General features: G+C 43.4%; 1 protein-coding gene across 1 annotated transcript in view; it reads right to left on the reverse strand.

The window, feature by feature from the left end:
- The window catches only part of IFT81 (intraflagellar transport 81), a 2,787,102-nt gene that overhangs the window by 535,627 nt on the left and 2,233,073 nt on the right, over positions 1-18,402 (reverse strand). Inside the window, exon 15 of the mRNA XM_044068648.1 lies at positions 8,032-8,118. Within this exon, the coding sequence (XP_043924583.1) occupies positions 8,032-8,118 (87 nt within the window). The remainder of the gene's footprint in view (positions 1-8,031; positions 8,119-18,402) is intronic.

Raw genomic sequence — 18,402 nt, forward strand, 5'->3', positions numbered from 1 at the left:
AGAAGTGGACTCCGACGGCAGACAGCGTCTTCCCGTCCTTCTCGCTCTGGACTAACGTTTCGCGAATGGTTTTGCCAAACAGGGCAGAACCATCAAAGGGGGCATTTGCGAAGGTCACTTTGAAGGGCTCTGCAAAGTCACAGCGGCGGAGCCAGGCCTGACGTCTCATGACGAGGCCCGCTCCACTAGCTCCAGCGGCTCCCTCAGTTGCGTGAGAAAGTAGCCGCATAGAAGTATTAGAAACTGATCTGAGAGTGGCCATACGGGTGAAGTACACGTGCTTGTCCTCCGCCGACATGGACTCTGGGGGAGATGCTGCGTACTCTTTAATCAGGTCCCGCTGAATCCTGATGACATGTGCCATGTAGTTCAGCGCTCTCAAAGAGAAGGTTGCTGAACTAAAAGCTCGCTTCCCAATGCGATCCATCGAGCGGGACTCTTTGCTCGGAGGATGCATAGAGGGACTTTCCTGGGCTAATTCCCTCTTTGTGGCTGCGGCCATCATCATAGCATTTACCGGGGGGCCCTTGCTCCAATGAGTGCGGTCCGCCGGTGGGCCCAGGATTCGATCCGGACGCTTGGGGATAGGCTCAACGGTGTCCGGTTCCTTCCATGCTCTGGTGGAAATAAGGTCCACCAGAGGATCGGCAGGAGGGGACACCCAAGAGGTAGATGGGCCCGCCTCGAATGCCTCCAAGAACACAGACTCGTCTGAGGAGGCCTTGGGGGCAGACCACCCCCCCCCCGATTCTAAGCATCTCCATAATGTCTCCAAAGGAGACGTCCTCCGGGGGTGACCTTGGGGAGCCCTCCCCTTCATCCAAGTCTGTGTCTTCGGTAATGGACTCAGGGGAGTCCACATGTCTCCTTTTACACTTACACTTCCGAGGCACTTCCTCGGGGGGAGTGTCCGAGGAGTCCTCTTCAGCAGCCAGATGTTCCAAAGGAACTACTTGGGACATTGAGGCGGGCTGTCCCTGGGACCGGCTGATGGGAGCCTGGCCCAGCTGCAAGGGAGTACGGGGTGGAGCCGCGGCAGGGACCGGGGGTCCGGTAGTCCTCAACAGTGCCCTTTCCACTATGTCGAAAGCCGAGGGAGAGCCGGTCTCTCTAAGCCCCGAGAGCCGACCCCCACTCGGATCCAATGCACGGATCGAAGCCGGAGCCGAGACCGTCGGATCCGAGAGACCGGTGCGCTCCGACCTAGACGGAGCCGAAGACACACCAGCTCCCTCGGATCCGAGGCTAGGCCCTCGGCTCCGAGAGGTCAGGTCCGAAGTACCAGAAGCACTCAAGGGATGGATCGGATTCGAGGTGCGCCGACCAATCGGATCCGAACCACCCCCGGATCCAACTCTGCCCGGCTCCGAACCCGGGAGACGGGTTGGAGAAGGAGCCAATGGGGTGAAAAATGGGGTCGAAGCCCCTCCCGGTTGGGGGGGGGCTAAGAGCACTCCCATTTGCATCTGGGCCTGGATGAAACGCCTCATCATCCGGTCCATGTCTGCCTCTGACATAGAGAATGTGGATCTAGATGAGGCCACCGAAGCGGACCTAGAGAGCCACCTCGGAGACCTCACTGAAGGGCTAGCCTCCTCGGGTCCAGAAGAGAACCGAGGGGAGTGGAGCCGAGGAGGAGGAGATCTAGAAGACACAGGAGAGGCCCGCTTAGACGGAGGGGCCGAGCTTGAGGTCTTGGCCCTCCGTTTGTGGTGCCTATCCTTGTGTCTCTCCTTCTGTCTCTCTTTCTCCCTAATGGTCTCCCTCTCCTCCGGCTTTTTGGTGGGAGGTTGAGTCCCTGCCGAGGTAGGGGGGACCGCAGCACTCAAAGAAGGCTGCTGGCTAGCAGGGGCAGAGGCCGAAGCCGCATCTGGAGGGAGAAGTCCCGCCAGAACAAGCTTCGACCTCCGCTCCCTTAAAGCTCGAGGGTTGAACCCTGCACATATGGTACAACCAGATGACAGGTGTTCAACCCCCAAGCATTTAATGCACTGAGTGTGGCCATCAGCTGGGGATAGCTTGTGGCCACACTTGGTACATTTTGAGAAAATTGCCTTAGGGTTTTCTGCCATACTAATCCCTAGGCCTAACACACACAGTTGACACAAACACACCAAAACTACGCAAACCCGAGAAAAAAACTACTAAGGTAAAGAGAGGAAAGCCTAACGCACACACTCAAACTGAGTAAAGAGTAAAATTTAAAGATTTTTTAGTCGAAACGTATCTTCACAATTTAAACTGCCAGGAGCTCAAGGAGTCCGTTGCTACATGAAACGCGGCAAACAAAATCTGAGGTCAGTCAGGGCTTGGCAGGGGATTATGGGTAGAGGGAGGAGCTAGGAGCTCGGATCCTAAGCTTTTGAAATGCCGGCTCGGATCCGAAGTCGGATCCGATACCCACAGGTTGCAGACAAATGAAGTCTGCCTACTTCAGATATAATGTTCTCTGAAGCAACCTCCTTCTGTAGGAGTCTTATTCTGAACCCTATACACACTCATACATGCTGATATGTACTCACAGATACTAGCATACAAGCACTCGCTGACACTCATATATATACACATGCACTCACGCACAGTCATATACATGTAATCATACACTAGCACTCACGCACTCTCGCACATGCACATATTACACTTACATACACACTCGCATACACGCACTCATGCACACTCGCATATACACATGCACTCACACACACGCAACATATACGCAAGCATTCCCTTACAGTCGCCACACTTGCAAATTTATTTAAAAAAAAGAAATCTGAGCCAGGAGCTGGGGGCACAGTTCATAACTTGGTTCCGGTGCCCTTGAGTGACACGTTTCTCCAGGAATGTCTCCAAACTTTAGAAGTCTGTAGCTCGATAATGTCACTTAGTTTACTTTCTTTTGCAGACTGAACATTGACCAGTAGCTGTTGCACTGCACTCGCATGACAAGTCAGCAGAACTTCCCAGAAGAGGCCCAGCTGTCTTCTCTTTCCATATCGCTGAACTCCTCCTCTCGACAGAAGCGGCAAAGTCTGAAAATATACTGCCAATGTTTCACTTTGGCGGCTGCGGTACATTTTTCTTGTTTCAACATTTGCTAAGTTTTTTTTTTTTTTTAATTTGTGCAATGCTTTTACTGCCCCTAAGTCAAGGCAGCAAAAGGGGGAGGCGTGCACCCCTGCGCCAAAGCCTAAATCTGCCATTGCAGGCTCCCCAACCACATGAAGCAGAGTTCCTCCCTAACCTAAGTGCAACTTGGACAATTGGATGGGAAAACGGAAATTCATCCCTGGTTTGGCACCTCTGTCTCTAATGCAAACAGGTAACCTGAAAAGTGTTCATCTCCCAGGCCCATGCTTACACGTATCAGGGGTATCAGAACTTGTCAGAAATTTGGGATGCATGACTATGCTTAAAAAGGCCCTTTTGGTCATTAGCCTGGTAAACACCTATTTACCTATGAACCTACTGGGCAAAGAAGAACAATCAGAGTGGTAGCCACTGACCTTGAAGTCTGTTCTCAGTTGTAACAATTAAGTCAGTTCACTGTGAAACCTGAAGTATCCTAATTAGTGATTTATTCATTTACAGGGAGTTGTACAACATTTATTTATTTATTTATTGCAGTTGGTTTACCAGGATAGTCCTTTGGGCCTTAAAGAACCCGTTTTCAATGGAGTCCTGGGGAGAAAAGCTCCAAAAAAAACAAAAGTACATATAATATTCGACAGAGACAGTCTAGGGACAGAAAGTTATTAATACAATGTAGGCAGAATAAAGTGAAACTAATCAGATATATAATAGCAGTCATAACAATTAATACATTGAGAGAAAAAAAAAAACATGCTAGCAATAGAACAAATGCAAAACATTAATACGAATTAGAGAACAAGCATAGTAGCTAAAAGTAGGATGTGATATTAAAGGACATTAAGTAGAGTTAGTTATGTGGGGTGGGAGCAAGAGCATTCCCACTGTGATGCTAGGTGTAAGAAAAGAGACTTCTTGAAGGTAGAGTGGTTAGAGGTGGTGCGGATGTTTGGTGGTAAGGAGTTCCAGAGGCGAGCGAGGCTGAAGGAAAGAAGTTTTTTCTGAAGGAGATGCATAGCAACAATGAATAAAGAAATTGACAATGCACTATATGTCAGCTTCAGCGAGAGAAAAAAAATAGAATTTGAAAGGGCAAGCCCCTATGTGCCCCCCATATAGGAGGCTTTCCTACTCACACTCTTGTATCTCTTAATATACCTGGGAGATGAACACTTTTCAGGTTACCTGTTTGCATTAGAGACAGAGGTGCCAAACCAGGGATGAATTTCCGTTTTCCCATCCAATTGTCCAAGTTGCACTTATATTAGGTTAGGGAGGAACTCTGCTTCATGTCAATGCATAGCACTTCATTATTTTTTAAATGACTGAAGCCCCCAAAAGAGGTTTCTGCAGTGTTAGATTTACTTAGCTTAGTGTTTTTTCACTTCATTAACACCTATCTAAAGGTCTGTGCTGTGATTGTGCTGACAGAGTTCTTTTACACAGGACAAGACAACTCCTTCAGAGCTTAAGTGCGCTGTACTCTGTAATGTTTAGAGATACAAAAACATGCATATTTCACAATTCACAAGCAAAGAAGAAGAATCATGGCATTGGAGAAAAGGGTCAGATAAACACTGATTTCCTACAAGTCCATTAAAAAGTAGTCATAGTGAGAACAATAGGAAAACTAGAAAACTGGAAAAGCTTTAGACCCCAAGAATCAAAACTAACACAAAGAAGCCAAATTCGCACTGACTAGAAAACTCTTTCCATTTGCTTATATTATTATTTCCTATTAGCAGGCTTCTTGCCATCACTAGCAAGAAAGAATAAGAAAGAAACAAATGTGGAAGTCTTTCTTGGTTACAAAAACTGTAGTCAATTTCTGAAGGAGATGCATAGCAACAATGAATAAAGAAATTGACAATGCACTATATGTCAGCTTCAGCGAGAGAAAAAAAATAGAATTTGAAAGGGCAAGCCCCTATGTGCCCCCCATATAGGAGGCTTTCCTACTCACTTGTATCTCTTAATATACTGTCTCTGATATCATAGGACCTTAAGGGAAAGCTTTTTTATTCCTACAGTTTATCGCAGGTCACACTGCCTAATCTTTTAATTAACAAGATTCAATTAAACCTAATCAATTATTGCTAATACAGTGCATAAATATGTAGTGTCTACTTGATAATCATCATACTTTGCTGACCACAGTTGAATAAGTTACACTGCAATGAAGTGTGTATTGCTCACTGTACAGCAGCGTTCCCCAACCACTGGGCCGCAGACCAGTATCGGGCCGTGGATCATTTGGTACCTGATACTGAATGAAACAAGAAAATTAATGTGTGTATGAGTGTGTTTATCTGTGTGCGTGTGTGTGAGTGAATGCGTGCCTGAAAGCAGAATGTGTGTGTGTGTGTGTGTGTGTGTGTGTGTGTGTGTGTGTGTGTGTGTGTGTTTGAGACACAGTGAGCAGTGAGATCGATCAAGCCGTTATTTTACACTTGCTAAGCAGTGCTTTTGCTTTTTAGCAAGTGTAAAATAAAAGTCAAGGAAACCGAAAAAAGTATGTGTGTGTATGTTTGTGTGTGCTTGTGTGAGTGAATGCATGCATGAAAGTAGAAGTGTGTGTGTTTGTGTGTGTGTGTGTGTGTGTGTGTGTGTGTGTGTGTGTGTGTGTATTTTTTTTCAGTCTGCATTGGTGAATGAATGTGTGTATGAAAGCGAAAGAGACTGTGTGTGAGAGATTGAGAGAAAGTGAGAATGATCTTGTGTGAGTGAATGCGTGCATGAATGTGAAACAGACTGTGTGTGTGTGTGTGTGTGTGTGTGTGTGTGTGTGTGTGTGTGTGTGTGTGTGTGTGTGTGTGTGTGTGTGAGAGGGAGTGAAGAGTGACAGTGATCCCTGGCTCTCGACCATACCAATCAACCTCTCTCACAATATATCTGGACACATAACCTCTAAACCTCTTAGATCAAAAAATCTGGGCAAAGACAAAAATAATGGGGGGACAAAGGCCCAAAAATAGGGACACTTTTAAGTACTGCTCTTACAAACTTAAAACGTAGAGAGAGATACAGGTTTTGCATTAGCATGAATTTTCTGAAGGGTATGAAACTCAACTGTCTGTCATTATTTTCTGACTTCAAACCTCAATGAATCTGTCAGTGATGTGCCAGAAAACAACAATTTTAAGAGAAATAAACCAAAAATATGAGGTAAAAATCTGGACATTCTGTGAAAGTCTGTACAGTTGAGAGGTATGCTGGACAGAGCCAAATAATGGGGACAGATTTTAAATATTGATATTATAAACTTAAAGTTAATAAGATTGCCATTAGGTTTCAGTACCTCTCAACCATACAAGATCAATGTTATGCTGTTGAGCTAAAGGTACCCTTTTTTTTTTTTTTTTTTTAGTAATTATTGACAATTTTTTTTTTTTTTTTTTAGTAATTATTGACAATTGTTTTTTTTTTTTTTTAGTAATTATTGACAATTGTCTTTTTATTGTACTTTGGAGCTTTTCTCCCTGGGTCTCAGCTGAAAATGGACTTCTAGACCAGTCGGGCCTCCCCGGTAAACAAATATCAAAACAAATAAATAAATATTATGCACTTTATTATGCATGCGCAATGGCCAGTCCATGGAAAATTGTCTTACATGAAACCGGTCCTTGGTGCAAAAAAGGTTGGAGACTGCTGCTGTATGGTACAGTTTGAGTTATCAAACAAAGAATGCCCCCACTCATACCTAGACTCATCAAAAATATTACAAAGTGCTTTTGTTGGGATGTGGCAAGCATCTTTGGATGCCTCCACATATTCCAGACTTTATAACAACACTGTCATTACAAAATGTCAGGGAACAGGTAATACTTCAAATTTCCTCTTCTCTGAAGCTTTGCAATCTTGAAGTTGTTATAATATCAGAGGTGCAGGGTCACGCATTCTTGCAAAAAGACTTGTTTTCTGCCTCTAATCTATCTTGTTTTGAATAGCACATCTTCTAACCAATATTCAGCAGATTGTACAGTCATTGTGCTGCAACTTTATGGGACTGCAGTTGGCAAAATAGTCGGTAATGAACTGATTTATATTTTTCCATAAGTTCAAGAAAACCCCAAAGAAGTTTGGCAAATAAGACAATGTGGCTCAAGTACAAGTGAATGAGCAATATGAATAAACCCACAAAATAACAAATGCAATGGGAATGAGGAAGTAATCATAGAAAAAAGTTATGAACGTTTTCTAAGGCATACTTTGGGGAATAAGTGATCAGGCTTGGAATTACTCTATTTAGCTCTGAAGCCTTCCTTTAGTCAAAGAGATTGCAAAACATCTAGCATGTTCTTATAGTTACTCCATCAGGCCATGATACCGGGAGGGGGCTAAATGCCTAAGCATAACCATGGAGAAAATCAGAACTGTAGCATGGAAGACTGGCACTCTGGGCAGCACACCCATACATATATGCCATCAAAATAAATATCACATTGTATTTTACAATAGGAATAAATTATTATGTAACAACTAACTTGTTGCTATCTTTGAAAGAAAATAGTTTGACAGCTTTCTATGGCTCTGGTGAAGACCTTAATAATTTGGACAAATTTTACTAATGCAAGTTCAAGTAAGACAGTTGATCATCATTCATCCTGATGTGAAAAAGAAATAAGGAAGAGCAAAAACTGAGATAGTATGGGACTGAACCTTACCAGGGCATCAGTGAGGTGGGTCCTCAAGGTAAACAGCTATGTAAAAAGTAGGTTTTAGGTGGCTGGCCTATACCATTACATTTCCAGATCAGAAGTTCTGTAAGTTTAGATGCTCTTGAAGATTCACCATAACTAACTACACATTTAATTTACTGCATGGCTTTGACAGACCACTGAACAATGGCATGTCAAGTATATGCAGATATATCAGTTCTATACTTTAAAGAACAGCTATGAGTACATAACAGGATGCAATGGAGAAATACAAGCTACAATGTACCTGCTCAAGTTTGGATCGGCTGCTTTCCAGACCTGCAGCACAACTGTCATATTGCCTTTTTTTCTCATCATGCTCCTCTGTTAATTCCTAAAATGAAGAGGAAGAAAATGAAATAAATGACATGTATGTCTTTCAGTACATCTTTCTTAGCCAACAGTTTGGACTCTGATTGTTGGCATGAAATGCACTATTACAAGCTTGTATAAATTAAATAAACAGTTTAATACCATGACACATTGAGAAAAATGTCAGTACTACATACTTCGGCTGCAAAGCTGATCCACAGTTTTACGTGTCAATGTCATTTTAATCTATGCCCAATTCCTTTAGCATTAACATTGACTCACTGTTAAATTTTTCTGTACCATCTGCTTAAGTTTTCGAAAGAAGTAGAAAGAAAAATAACTAAGCAAAACAATGTGCACAAGTGATTTCTCTCTGCAGTGCTTAGTTCTTTGTGAGATTATTTATTTTGCATTCATTAAATTAATTACAACCCAGTGTGTGAGAGATTATTTATTTTGCATTCATTAAATTAATTACAGCCATGTTTGTGACATTTATTTATTTCATATTCATTAAATTAATTATAACCCAGGAAGTCCTCTCTTTCTGGATAATGTTCTGATTACCTTTAATCAATCTTATGAACTGATTTATTCTTCTGCAACAATGTCTGCACCCACTTTCTTATAATGAAATAATAATACTCGTGCAGTGAAGATTTTAATTGTCAAGTCAAATAATAAATGTTGTTGGTCAACAAACTCTTTTTTTATTACTACTACAGTACTACTGAATACAGCTTCTGTAAAGAAAGATTAGATATTTTACTGTTTACTGAACTTGATCAGTTCACACAAATTGCATTAATAAATAAGTGTATTAACTGTACACAAAAGGCAAGGAACAAAGACTGTACTGTGAGCCATCCATAGCTCAAAAGGCAAATCACTCATCATGCTGACAATCATAACACTCAAAATAAAAACTTGTGCTTCCACTATCAGGGATCCATGGCTTCCAAAAAGACAATTAATTGTGCACAGCTTTACTATGCACCTCCCAGTTCCATGACACACTGAGCTCTTTAAACAGTACTAGGAGAGAAGTATGAACATCCGACAGGGAACAAAGGAGAGTGGCATTGTGTAGCCCACAATTATAAGCAGCTGTGGGTATTCAGATGGAAAGATGTTAAATGGGTCAAACTCATGAGGCATAATTGCTTCTTGCTGAGGTGACCTGGGACCGCTATGTCATTCAGTGCCTTGTTCTGAGTCACACAGTGTGCAACCAGTGGCTGTGGGACTCCAATCTAATACTATATGATGAAGCTCCTCGGTAGTTCACATCCTCAACCTTCTGTTCTATACTGCTAAACGTAAGAGGTAGGGTCAAAGACCAAGTGCAAATATGTTATGGGGAGGAGGTGCACTGACACTCTGAGGATGCACACAGGTGCAGCACTGCTCTTCCTCCTTAGAATTAATGCACAAAGCACTGTAGCAGGAATACCTTCTTATTGTGGGTGCAAAATAGGTCAGGAGGCATATGCATGCTCACAAAGCCTTACATTTGAGCACATGCAAGGGACGGGCTACACAGTCTTACATTTGAGCACATTCAAGGGATGGGCATATACAGTTTAGACTGCTACTAATAGGCAAGGATCTCAAACACAGCACAAAATATCTCCACATGTACTGGGCTCACGTAGATGTGGGTCCTGTAAGGCCTGTGCAGTAATAAAGTCCAACAATAATTTTATTCATCTCAGTAATGGGAGAAGTTACAGATTCCTTGGACATGCTAATTGCAATAGCATGAATGTCGCCTACATTGCTACTTGTACCAAGTGTCTGAGTTATTACATAGGAAAGACAAACAGAATGCTAAAAGAAAGCATCTATAAGCATCAGTCAGATATAAGAAATAAAATAGAAACGCTTTATTCACTCATGTTAGAGATAACATTACACATTTTTTTAAGTTTATGGTTATCTCTAAGATTGAACCAACTTTGAGAGAAGGAGACTTAGTTAATAAAACAGAAGTGGAGGAGGCCAAATGGATCATGAATTTAAGAGCTGATCGCCCGCCAGGGTTGAATGGTGTAGTTCCATTGAAACCATTCTTAAAGGAAAGGAGATTAACTATTACAAGGTAGAGATGTCTACCAATGGACATAAGAATTATGTTATATCCAGATTTCATATTTTGCTGGGAGCTTTCTTTGACATCGGGATAAAAATGCTAAACCCCTATTGGCTGAAACAGATGTTTGTCGTTTTTTCTGATTTAACATTGGTCAGATGGGACAGTAGCTGATTACCCCAGCTGTTCCATAGGTATGTTTTTTTTATGACTTACTTCAGTTTGTAAGTGAATGCGAGTAATAGAACAATACATCAAGAGAGAGAATTTAAAGTCTCCTCAGCTTAGCTTTGGTCTCAATGGAGAACGGCTGTACATATTGGATATCACTAGCCGATGTGCTAGGAGTCATTTATGAATCTGAACTTCTGGATTGGGTAGGTAGAGCGATTAGCTCAACTAAAAGTGGAAGAAGTTATTAGTATCTGGCCTTCTAATGGATGTATTAATTGTACTACAAAAACAGACTCCTCATAATGAGGAAAATATCCAGCAAGAGAAGAAAAACCTGTCATAGGCTAATGAAATTATTGGCTAAAGAAAATAGAACAGTACATCAAGAGAGAGAATTTAAAGTCTCCTCAGCTTAGCTTTAGTCCCAATGGAGAACGGTTATAAATATCACATACCGATAGCTGATGCCTTAGGAGTCATTTCTGAATCTGGACTTCTGGATTGGGTGGGTAGAGTGATTAGCTCAACTAAAAGTCGAAGAAGTTATTAGCATCTGGTCTTCTAATGGATGTATTAATTGTACTACAAAAATGGACTCCTCATAATGAGGAAAATATCCAGTAAGAGAAGAAAAATGTGTAATTGGCTAAAGAAAAATCCCGCTGTTCATCTCGGTCCATTATTAGCGAGATGAGGTAGCAACTGAGTATGCTTCGATCTTAATTTGGAGCAGAGATAACGCTCTGTATATTAATAAGTAACAGTAAATGATACACATACACATCTTTTAATTATAAAAAGACTTGCCATTCCCTTGCCTAGCCTCTGCTTAAAGAAAGAACAGCAGAGAGTTTATGTACGAGGAAGCAAGAATCGATTAGAGTCTGTACATGGTAACAGTTACGGTCTATGCAACAATATGTTTGACCATACAAAGTGGATTATCATCTTAAAAGAAATGTAAGATGCTCACAGATGAAAAATATTTGCAGCTGATATAACCTCTGCATTTTCTAGCAATGTTGCTTTAGGAGGCTGTTCTCTGAACATGAAAGGTATACTGTTGTTTTCTGATAGGACGACAAAAGAGGTGTGTAGCATTTGCTCGCACCCTATTGGCGAGATACCTTATTGTGAAGATGTAGACTTTTATTGGATGGTAACGAGTAGGAATTAATGGAGTAAATACTCTATTGGATAGAAAATAGGCATGCTGTTTTTAACAGTTTGGGATTAGCTGATTCATGAAACAGCATGGATTATTATTCTTAACTGGATTTTCCTATCGGATTTTAAAAGGAATCGCTTGATCAAGATTCAGTATACTGATTGGAAGTTAGTATTTTAAATGAAGATACTCAGGACACAATAACTAGGATCTGAAAAGGGCATTAAGCCAAAAGTGCTTGTCCTGTCTTTGAGTCGTCAGTGGATTGTTTATTAAAGATTTTACTTTGTTTTATCATCTACCTGTGGTGATACATTCCTTGTTTTTTCTGAAATAATCTAAGTATGGGAAGACCAGAATCCCTTGGAATCGCAGATGACCTGCACCTACTGTCATGCACTTAGTGAATACCTTGGGGGCTGTGGTGAGTCTGAAAGGCAAGGCTCTGGACTGGTAATGATCAGCCCCTACCTGGAAGTACAAGAAAAGTACAGTTGTGTACACTTACCATAAATATAGATGTTCGAGTGTATTCACTGTTGCAGTCATTACATCTGGGTTATCTGCTTGCAGGTAGCCCTCAATCGGCCTGATTAACAAAGTCTTGGGTCCTGCATCGGTTGCTGTCCCTTCTTCCATGACGTTAGGTCGTCAGGGGTATAAAACATGAATCCTGCAAATGCTCAGTTTTTCTTTCCTCAGATGTCAGGTGCCCCCCTAATGGGAAGCAATTAAATATAGAAGTACAAAGATATACCTCCAACAAAAAAGCAAATACACCAAAAAGGCTTTTAAGCATAGTAAAGGAAAGTAGAGGTATAGTCAAAATAAGTTAGGGGGCTGGAGGGAGGGTAACCAGGACTGCAACAGTGAATACACTCAAACATCTACATTTATGGTAAGTGTACACAACTGTACTATGTTCTTCGTGTTTCACTGTTGCAGTCATTACATTTGGGTAGATTCCCAAAGCTATGGTTGGGAGGAGAAATTTAGATAGCATTAGGGCCAGCTATAAGGCCCTGCAAGACTGCAGTGGCAAAGCCAGCTCTGGATTTAGAGAAAATTGGCAAATGATAATGCTTGGTGAAAGTATGTACAGAACTTCAGGTAGCAGCTTCTAGGATGTCCCTGGCAGGGACACCTCTGAGAAAGGCTGTAGAGGTATATGCAGCCCTGGTGGAGTGAGGTCTGATCCCCTGGGGGATAGGGTTTCCATGGTGCTTATAGCAGAAATGAATGCAATGGCTTATCCATTTAGAAATGGTTCACTTTGAAATAGCCTTCCCCTCTGCCCCTGCAGCAAATGCCACCAGCAGTTGTTCAGATTTCCTTTGAGGTTTAGTCCTGCCCAAGTAGAATCTAAGTTGTTTGTGCACATCTAAGGAATGCAGTATCCATTCCCCTTTATTCTGTGGATTGGGAAAGAAGGTATGCAAATGAATGGACTGATTAAGAGCCACACTGGATACCACCTTGGGCATGAAGGATGGATTGGTTCTGAGGGACACCCTGTCCGCATGAAAGATGATGAAAGGCTCCACTGCCATAAGGGCCTGTAATTCAGATACCCTTCTAGTTGAAGTGATTGCTAAAAGGAAAGCTGTTTTCCAAGAAAGAAATTTTAAGTCTGCAGTAGCAGCTGGCTCGAAAGGAGGTAGAGTAAGTTTCTCCAAGACAAAGTTAAGGTCCCAGGCTGGGGTTGGAGCTCTCCTGGGTGGTCTCAAATCTTTGGCCCCTCTGAGGAACTGCTTGAGCAGTGGAAGAGAGAAGAGGGGAGGTTCTGTGTTATAATGAGCTGAAATGGCTGAGGCATGGATTTTAATGAAAGAAAAAGACAGGCCCTCGTGAAGCATCTCAGTTAACTATTGTAAAATCTGAGGTAAATTGGGCACTGCTGTGCTCATCCCTTAAGACTGATTCGAGGCACAGCATCTTTTCCATTTTTCGGCATAAGATTTTCTAGTACTAGGCCTCCTTGCCACTAAAATGATATCCATCACAGGTTTGCTGAGGGATGGTAAAGGAGAGATTAAGTAATTAGCCAGGCTGCAAGGTTCAGTGTTAGAAGCTGAGGGTGCAGAATCTGGTTCTCCTGCTGAGACAGCAGGGAAGGAGTCTGAGGCAGGTGCCATGGAGATAACCGTGTCATACTGCGCAGGAGGGGGTACCAGTGTTGGCGCGGCCAGTCTGGAGCAATCAAAATCATCCTTGGTTTGTCCTGTTTGATTTTTAGTAGTACTTTGGAGAGCAGAGGCAGAGGGGGGGGAAGGCATAGACTGATAGTTTTTTTCAGCTGAAGGACAGAACATCCACTTTCCAGGCTTGTTTGTGGGGAGTCCTTGTGCAAAATTTGTCCAATTGGTAGTTCTGGGGAGAGGCAAACAGGTCTATATCTGGGCTCCCCCATTTGCTTATCAACATGTTGAAAAGCCTTGGTTCCAGTTTCCACTCGTGTGGGTCCATGAGATTTCTACTTAGTCCGTCTGCCAGTGTATTTAATTTTCCTGGCAGGAATTGAGCTAGTAGGTGCACTTAGTAGCTCAAGGCTGTGTTCCACAATGCCATGGCTAGTATGCAGAGGGGCTAAGAATGTGTAGCCCCCCTGCTTGTTTATGTACCACATAACAGCAGTGTTGTCTGTCTTTACCATTAGTTGTCCTGGAAAAATGTGGTCCTTGAAGGCTGTCAGAGCATTCTGTACAGCTAACATTTCTTTTTGATTGATATGCAGGTCATTTGACTTGGGTTCTATTTGCCCTGAATGCACATCCCTGCCAGGTGAGCCCCCCATGCATAGTCTGATACATCTGTTGTTAGGGTTTGGGTGACAAGGGGTGGTGTGAAAGGTAGTCTCTTGTTTGGGTGGCAGGCCTCTGCCCACTAAAGGAACTCTAGGCGTAGGCAAGGTATGATAGGAAATAGAAATAGAAGTTATGTTCTTACCATAACGTTCCATGTTAGTTGTCTTCTTCTCGCCTTCTTTCTTGCTGGATGGGTTCGGAGCCGACCTCGGCTCCGACTCGGCCACTCTAAAAGCTCGAGAGTTGGTTCCACCGGCCCGAGGCTGCCCCTATATCCCACAATGCTAGGCGTGAATTACCTCAGATCTCGTTTGTGAGCTATGCCCAGCTAAAAATATAACCAGGAATACTGGAAAATTTCCACCTCTCAAAACAAAGGGAAGAGAAAGGGTGACCTAAGCCTGACTCTAGGAAATATGCACAGCAGAGCATATACCTATCGCAAGAGGTGGTAGAAAGAGAGGTCACAATCAAACTCCTCTAGATCTGTCCAGGCCAGGGGGAAGGAGGGTGGGATGCAAGAAAGAAGGCGAGAAGAAGACAACTAACATGGAACGTTATGGTAAGAACATAACTTCTATATGTTAAGTTGTCTATCTCGCCTTCATTCTTGCTGGATGGGACCGCGTCCCTAGCACCTTGTCCTGGGTGGCCTAACGGAACAGACTCTTGAGAACAGTGGAACCAAAGTTAGCTCTATGCCTAGAAGCTAAATCCAACTTATAATGAGAAACGAAAGTGTGAGGAGTAGCCCAAGTAGCCGCTGCACAACTAGTGTCAATAGGCAGTCTGTCTTGGAAGGCTATAGAAGTAGCCAAAGCTCTGGTGGAATGGGCTCTAGGTTTGTTAGGCAGCTTTTGGTGTCTAATTTCATAAACAAGGGAAATCAGAGATGTTAGCCATCTAGATAATGATACCTTTGAAACTGAAAGTCCCTTTCTGCCTTCTGCATAGGAGACAAACAGCTGGTCAGATTTTCGGAATTGTTTGGTTCTCTCCAAATAGTACCTTAACTGACGATGAACATCTAGCCAATGCAATTTTTGTTCAGACCTATTAGAATATTCTGGAAAAAACACAGGGAGGTCAATGCTTTGATTTAGGTTAGACGTCGAGGCTATCTTAGGTAAAAAGGACGGGTTGGTTCATAAAGATACCCTGTCCTTATGAAACAACAGATAAGGAGGTCGACAGCTGAGTGCTTGAAGTTCTGAAACTCTTCTAGCTGAAGTAATAGCTACCAGAAAGAGAGTCTTCCATGATAGCAATTTTAAAGAACAGGAGACTGCAGGTTCGAAAGGGGGAAGAATCAAAGAACTAAGAACTAAATATAGGTCCCAAGGAGGAGGAGGATTTCTTATAGGAGGTCTGAGTAGAAAAACTCCTTTCAAAAAGGCTTTGCAAAGCTTGTGGGACATTATGGCAGACTCTGAAATGCCCACATGAAAGTTAGAAATAGCTGCCAGTTGAACTTTAAGAGTAGAAGGAGATGAACCTGCATGAAAGAGTTCAGCTAAAAAATCAAGGACCATTTGGATGGAAGCAGTGAAAGGATCTATGTCCCTTCCTTGAGCCCAACAGGCAAAACGTTTCCACTTACTCAAATAAATCTTTCTAGTGGAAGATTTATGGGAAGCTATCAAAATATCTCGAACAGAGTGAGATATTTGAGGAAGCCTGGCTAATGTTGGAATTGGAGGAACCAAGCAGTGAGGTTCAGAGAGGGAAGGGAGCGATGAAACTGACCCGACTGATGGATCAAAAGATCTGGAACTAGGTCCAGATGCCAAGGTCGCTCCAACAGAAAATGATGTAGAAAGGGGAACCAAACCTGTCGAGGCCAGTAAGGAGCAATGAGGATCAACGAGGCCTTCTGAGCGATAGCTTTCTGTATCACTTGAGAGATTAGTGGGAAGGGAGGAAATGCATACAGAAGTCCCGGGGCCAAACTTGGACTAGAGCGTCTCTGCTGGGCTGGCCTGGTAAAGGGAATAGGGTGAAATAATCTCTGCACTTGCTGTTTTGGGGAGTAGCAAAAGGTCGCAGCAAGGCTGACCCCACTTGAGAAAAATTTCTCTCACAACAGAGTCTTTCAGAGACCACTCGTGAGGCATGAGGATAGCTCTGCTCAACTTGTCCGCGATTTGATTGGACTTCCCGGGGATGTGCGTTGCTATCAGAAAATGCTGAGAAGAAATCGCCCATTGCCACAGTCTGAGTGCTTCTCGACACAGGGGGTAGGACCTGGTTCCGCCTTGTTTGTTGATATACCACACTACGGACATATTGTCCGTCTGGATTGCTATCGTTCCCAAGGGAAGAGAGTCTTGAAGGGCTTGCAACGCTAAAAGCACTGCTCTCATCTCTAGAACATTTATGTGCAAGTGGCATTCGTCTGGTTGCCAAGTGCCCTGGACAGTTCTGCCCTGATAATTCCCCCCCCACCCGATAAGGGAGGCGTCCGTTGTCAAAGTAGCAACCGGAGGGGAAGGAACAAAGGGTCTTCCCAGTAAGAGCTGAGGGGAAGACATCCACCACAGAAGATGATTTCTGCATGTTTGCGTGATCATAATGGTGTGGGACATCGGAAGTTGCTGGTATGACCATTGCGTGAAGAGCATCCATTGAAGGATTCTCATGTGGAATCTGGCTAATGGAAGCAGAGGTATGGCAGCCGCCATAATCCCCAACACTTTCAGAACTAACCTGGCTTTGATTCTGTTGCTGCTGAAGAGGAGCGAGACCAGTTTGTGTATGTCTGCTATTCTCTGATGTGTTAGTCTCGCAGACATGTTGACTGTGTCTAGATTTGCGCCTATGAAGGTAATAGTACGACAAGGCGACAAAACAGACTTTTCGCAATTTATTGAAATGCCTAACTTTTGACAAATGCGAAAGGTGTAGTCCCTGGCCATTAGAAGAAGATGCTTGGTGGGAGCTGTGAGGAGCCAGTCGTCCAAATATGGAAACACCTGGAATCCTTGACGTCTCAGGTGAGAAGCTACCACTGCCATGCATTTGGTAAACACCCGGGGGGCAGTGGTGAGACCAAAGGGCAGGGCCCTGAATTGAAAATGACTGGTTCCCAGCCTGAAGCGGAGGAATCTTCTGGAGCGTCTGTTCATTTTTATGTGATAGTATGCATCCTGAAGATCTATAGAGCACATCCAGTTTTTCTTTCCCAATAGGGGGAGGATGGACTGCAGCGTGACCATCCGAAATCTTGTTTTCTTGACTGACTTGTTCAAGACACTGAGATCCAAAATTGGTCTCCAGTCCCCTGTTTTCTTTGGAACTAAAAAGAACCTGGAGTAGATTCCGGATCCTAGTTGGTCTGCTGGAACTGGTTGAATTGCTCTTTTTACAAGCAGCTTTGAAATTTCCAAAGCTGCAAGATCCCTTTGAGCGGGTGGAACATCTGGAAGGGATTTTTTTGATTGGTTTGGGATGCGAACGAAGGAATGGAATAGCCTTCGAAATGATGGACTGTACCCACTTGTCTTGAGTCAGGGATAGCCAGGCTTCTGGGTACAGTGACAATCTTCCCCGACTGCCTCCGAGGTGGACAGCCGAGCAACACCTCAGGGATGCTGAAAGGGCTTATCGGAAAAAGTTTCTCGATTGCCCTGGTTCTGCGGGCCCACTCTGCCTCTAGGGCGACGTCTGCCATTATTGTTCCCTCCTCTGCCTCTGGAGGGAAACCGACTCTGTGCGTCAGGCAAATTCCCTTGAGATTGTTTGCGGAACCACATTTTTCCACTTTTCTGGCCTTTGGGGTAAGGTCTAGAAGGAGTAGAAAAACGGACTCCGACGGCAGATAGAGTTTTGCCATCCGTCTCGCACCTAGTCAAGGTTTCTTTCACTTGAGGACCAAAAAGAGATGATCCATCGAACGGGGAGTTAGTGAAAGACGTTTTAAAGGGGTCCGCAAAATTGCATAGTCGCATCCAGGCATGCCGGCGTAAGGCAACACCTGTCCCTGCGGCCCTACTCGCTCCATCAGCCGCATATGAAAGGAGGCGCATGGAGGAGTTAGCTATCGAATTAAGGGTAGTCAGCTGGGTGTTC

This window comes from Protopterus annectens, chromosome 4.part0 (assembly GCF_019279795.1).
Source record: "Protopterus annectens isolate FY-2018-M chromosome 4.part0, PAN1.0, whole genome shotgun sequence".
In the NCBI taxonomy this organism is placed as follows: domain Eukaryota; kingdom Metazoa; phylum Chordata; order Ceratodontiformes; family Protopteridae; genus Protopterus; species Protopterus annectens.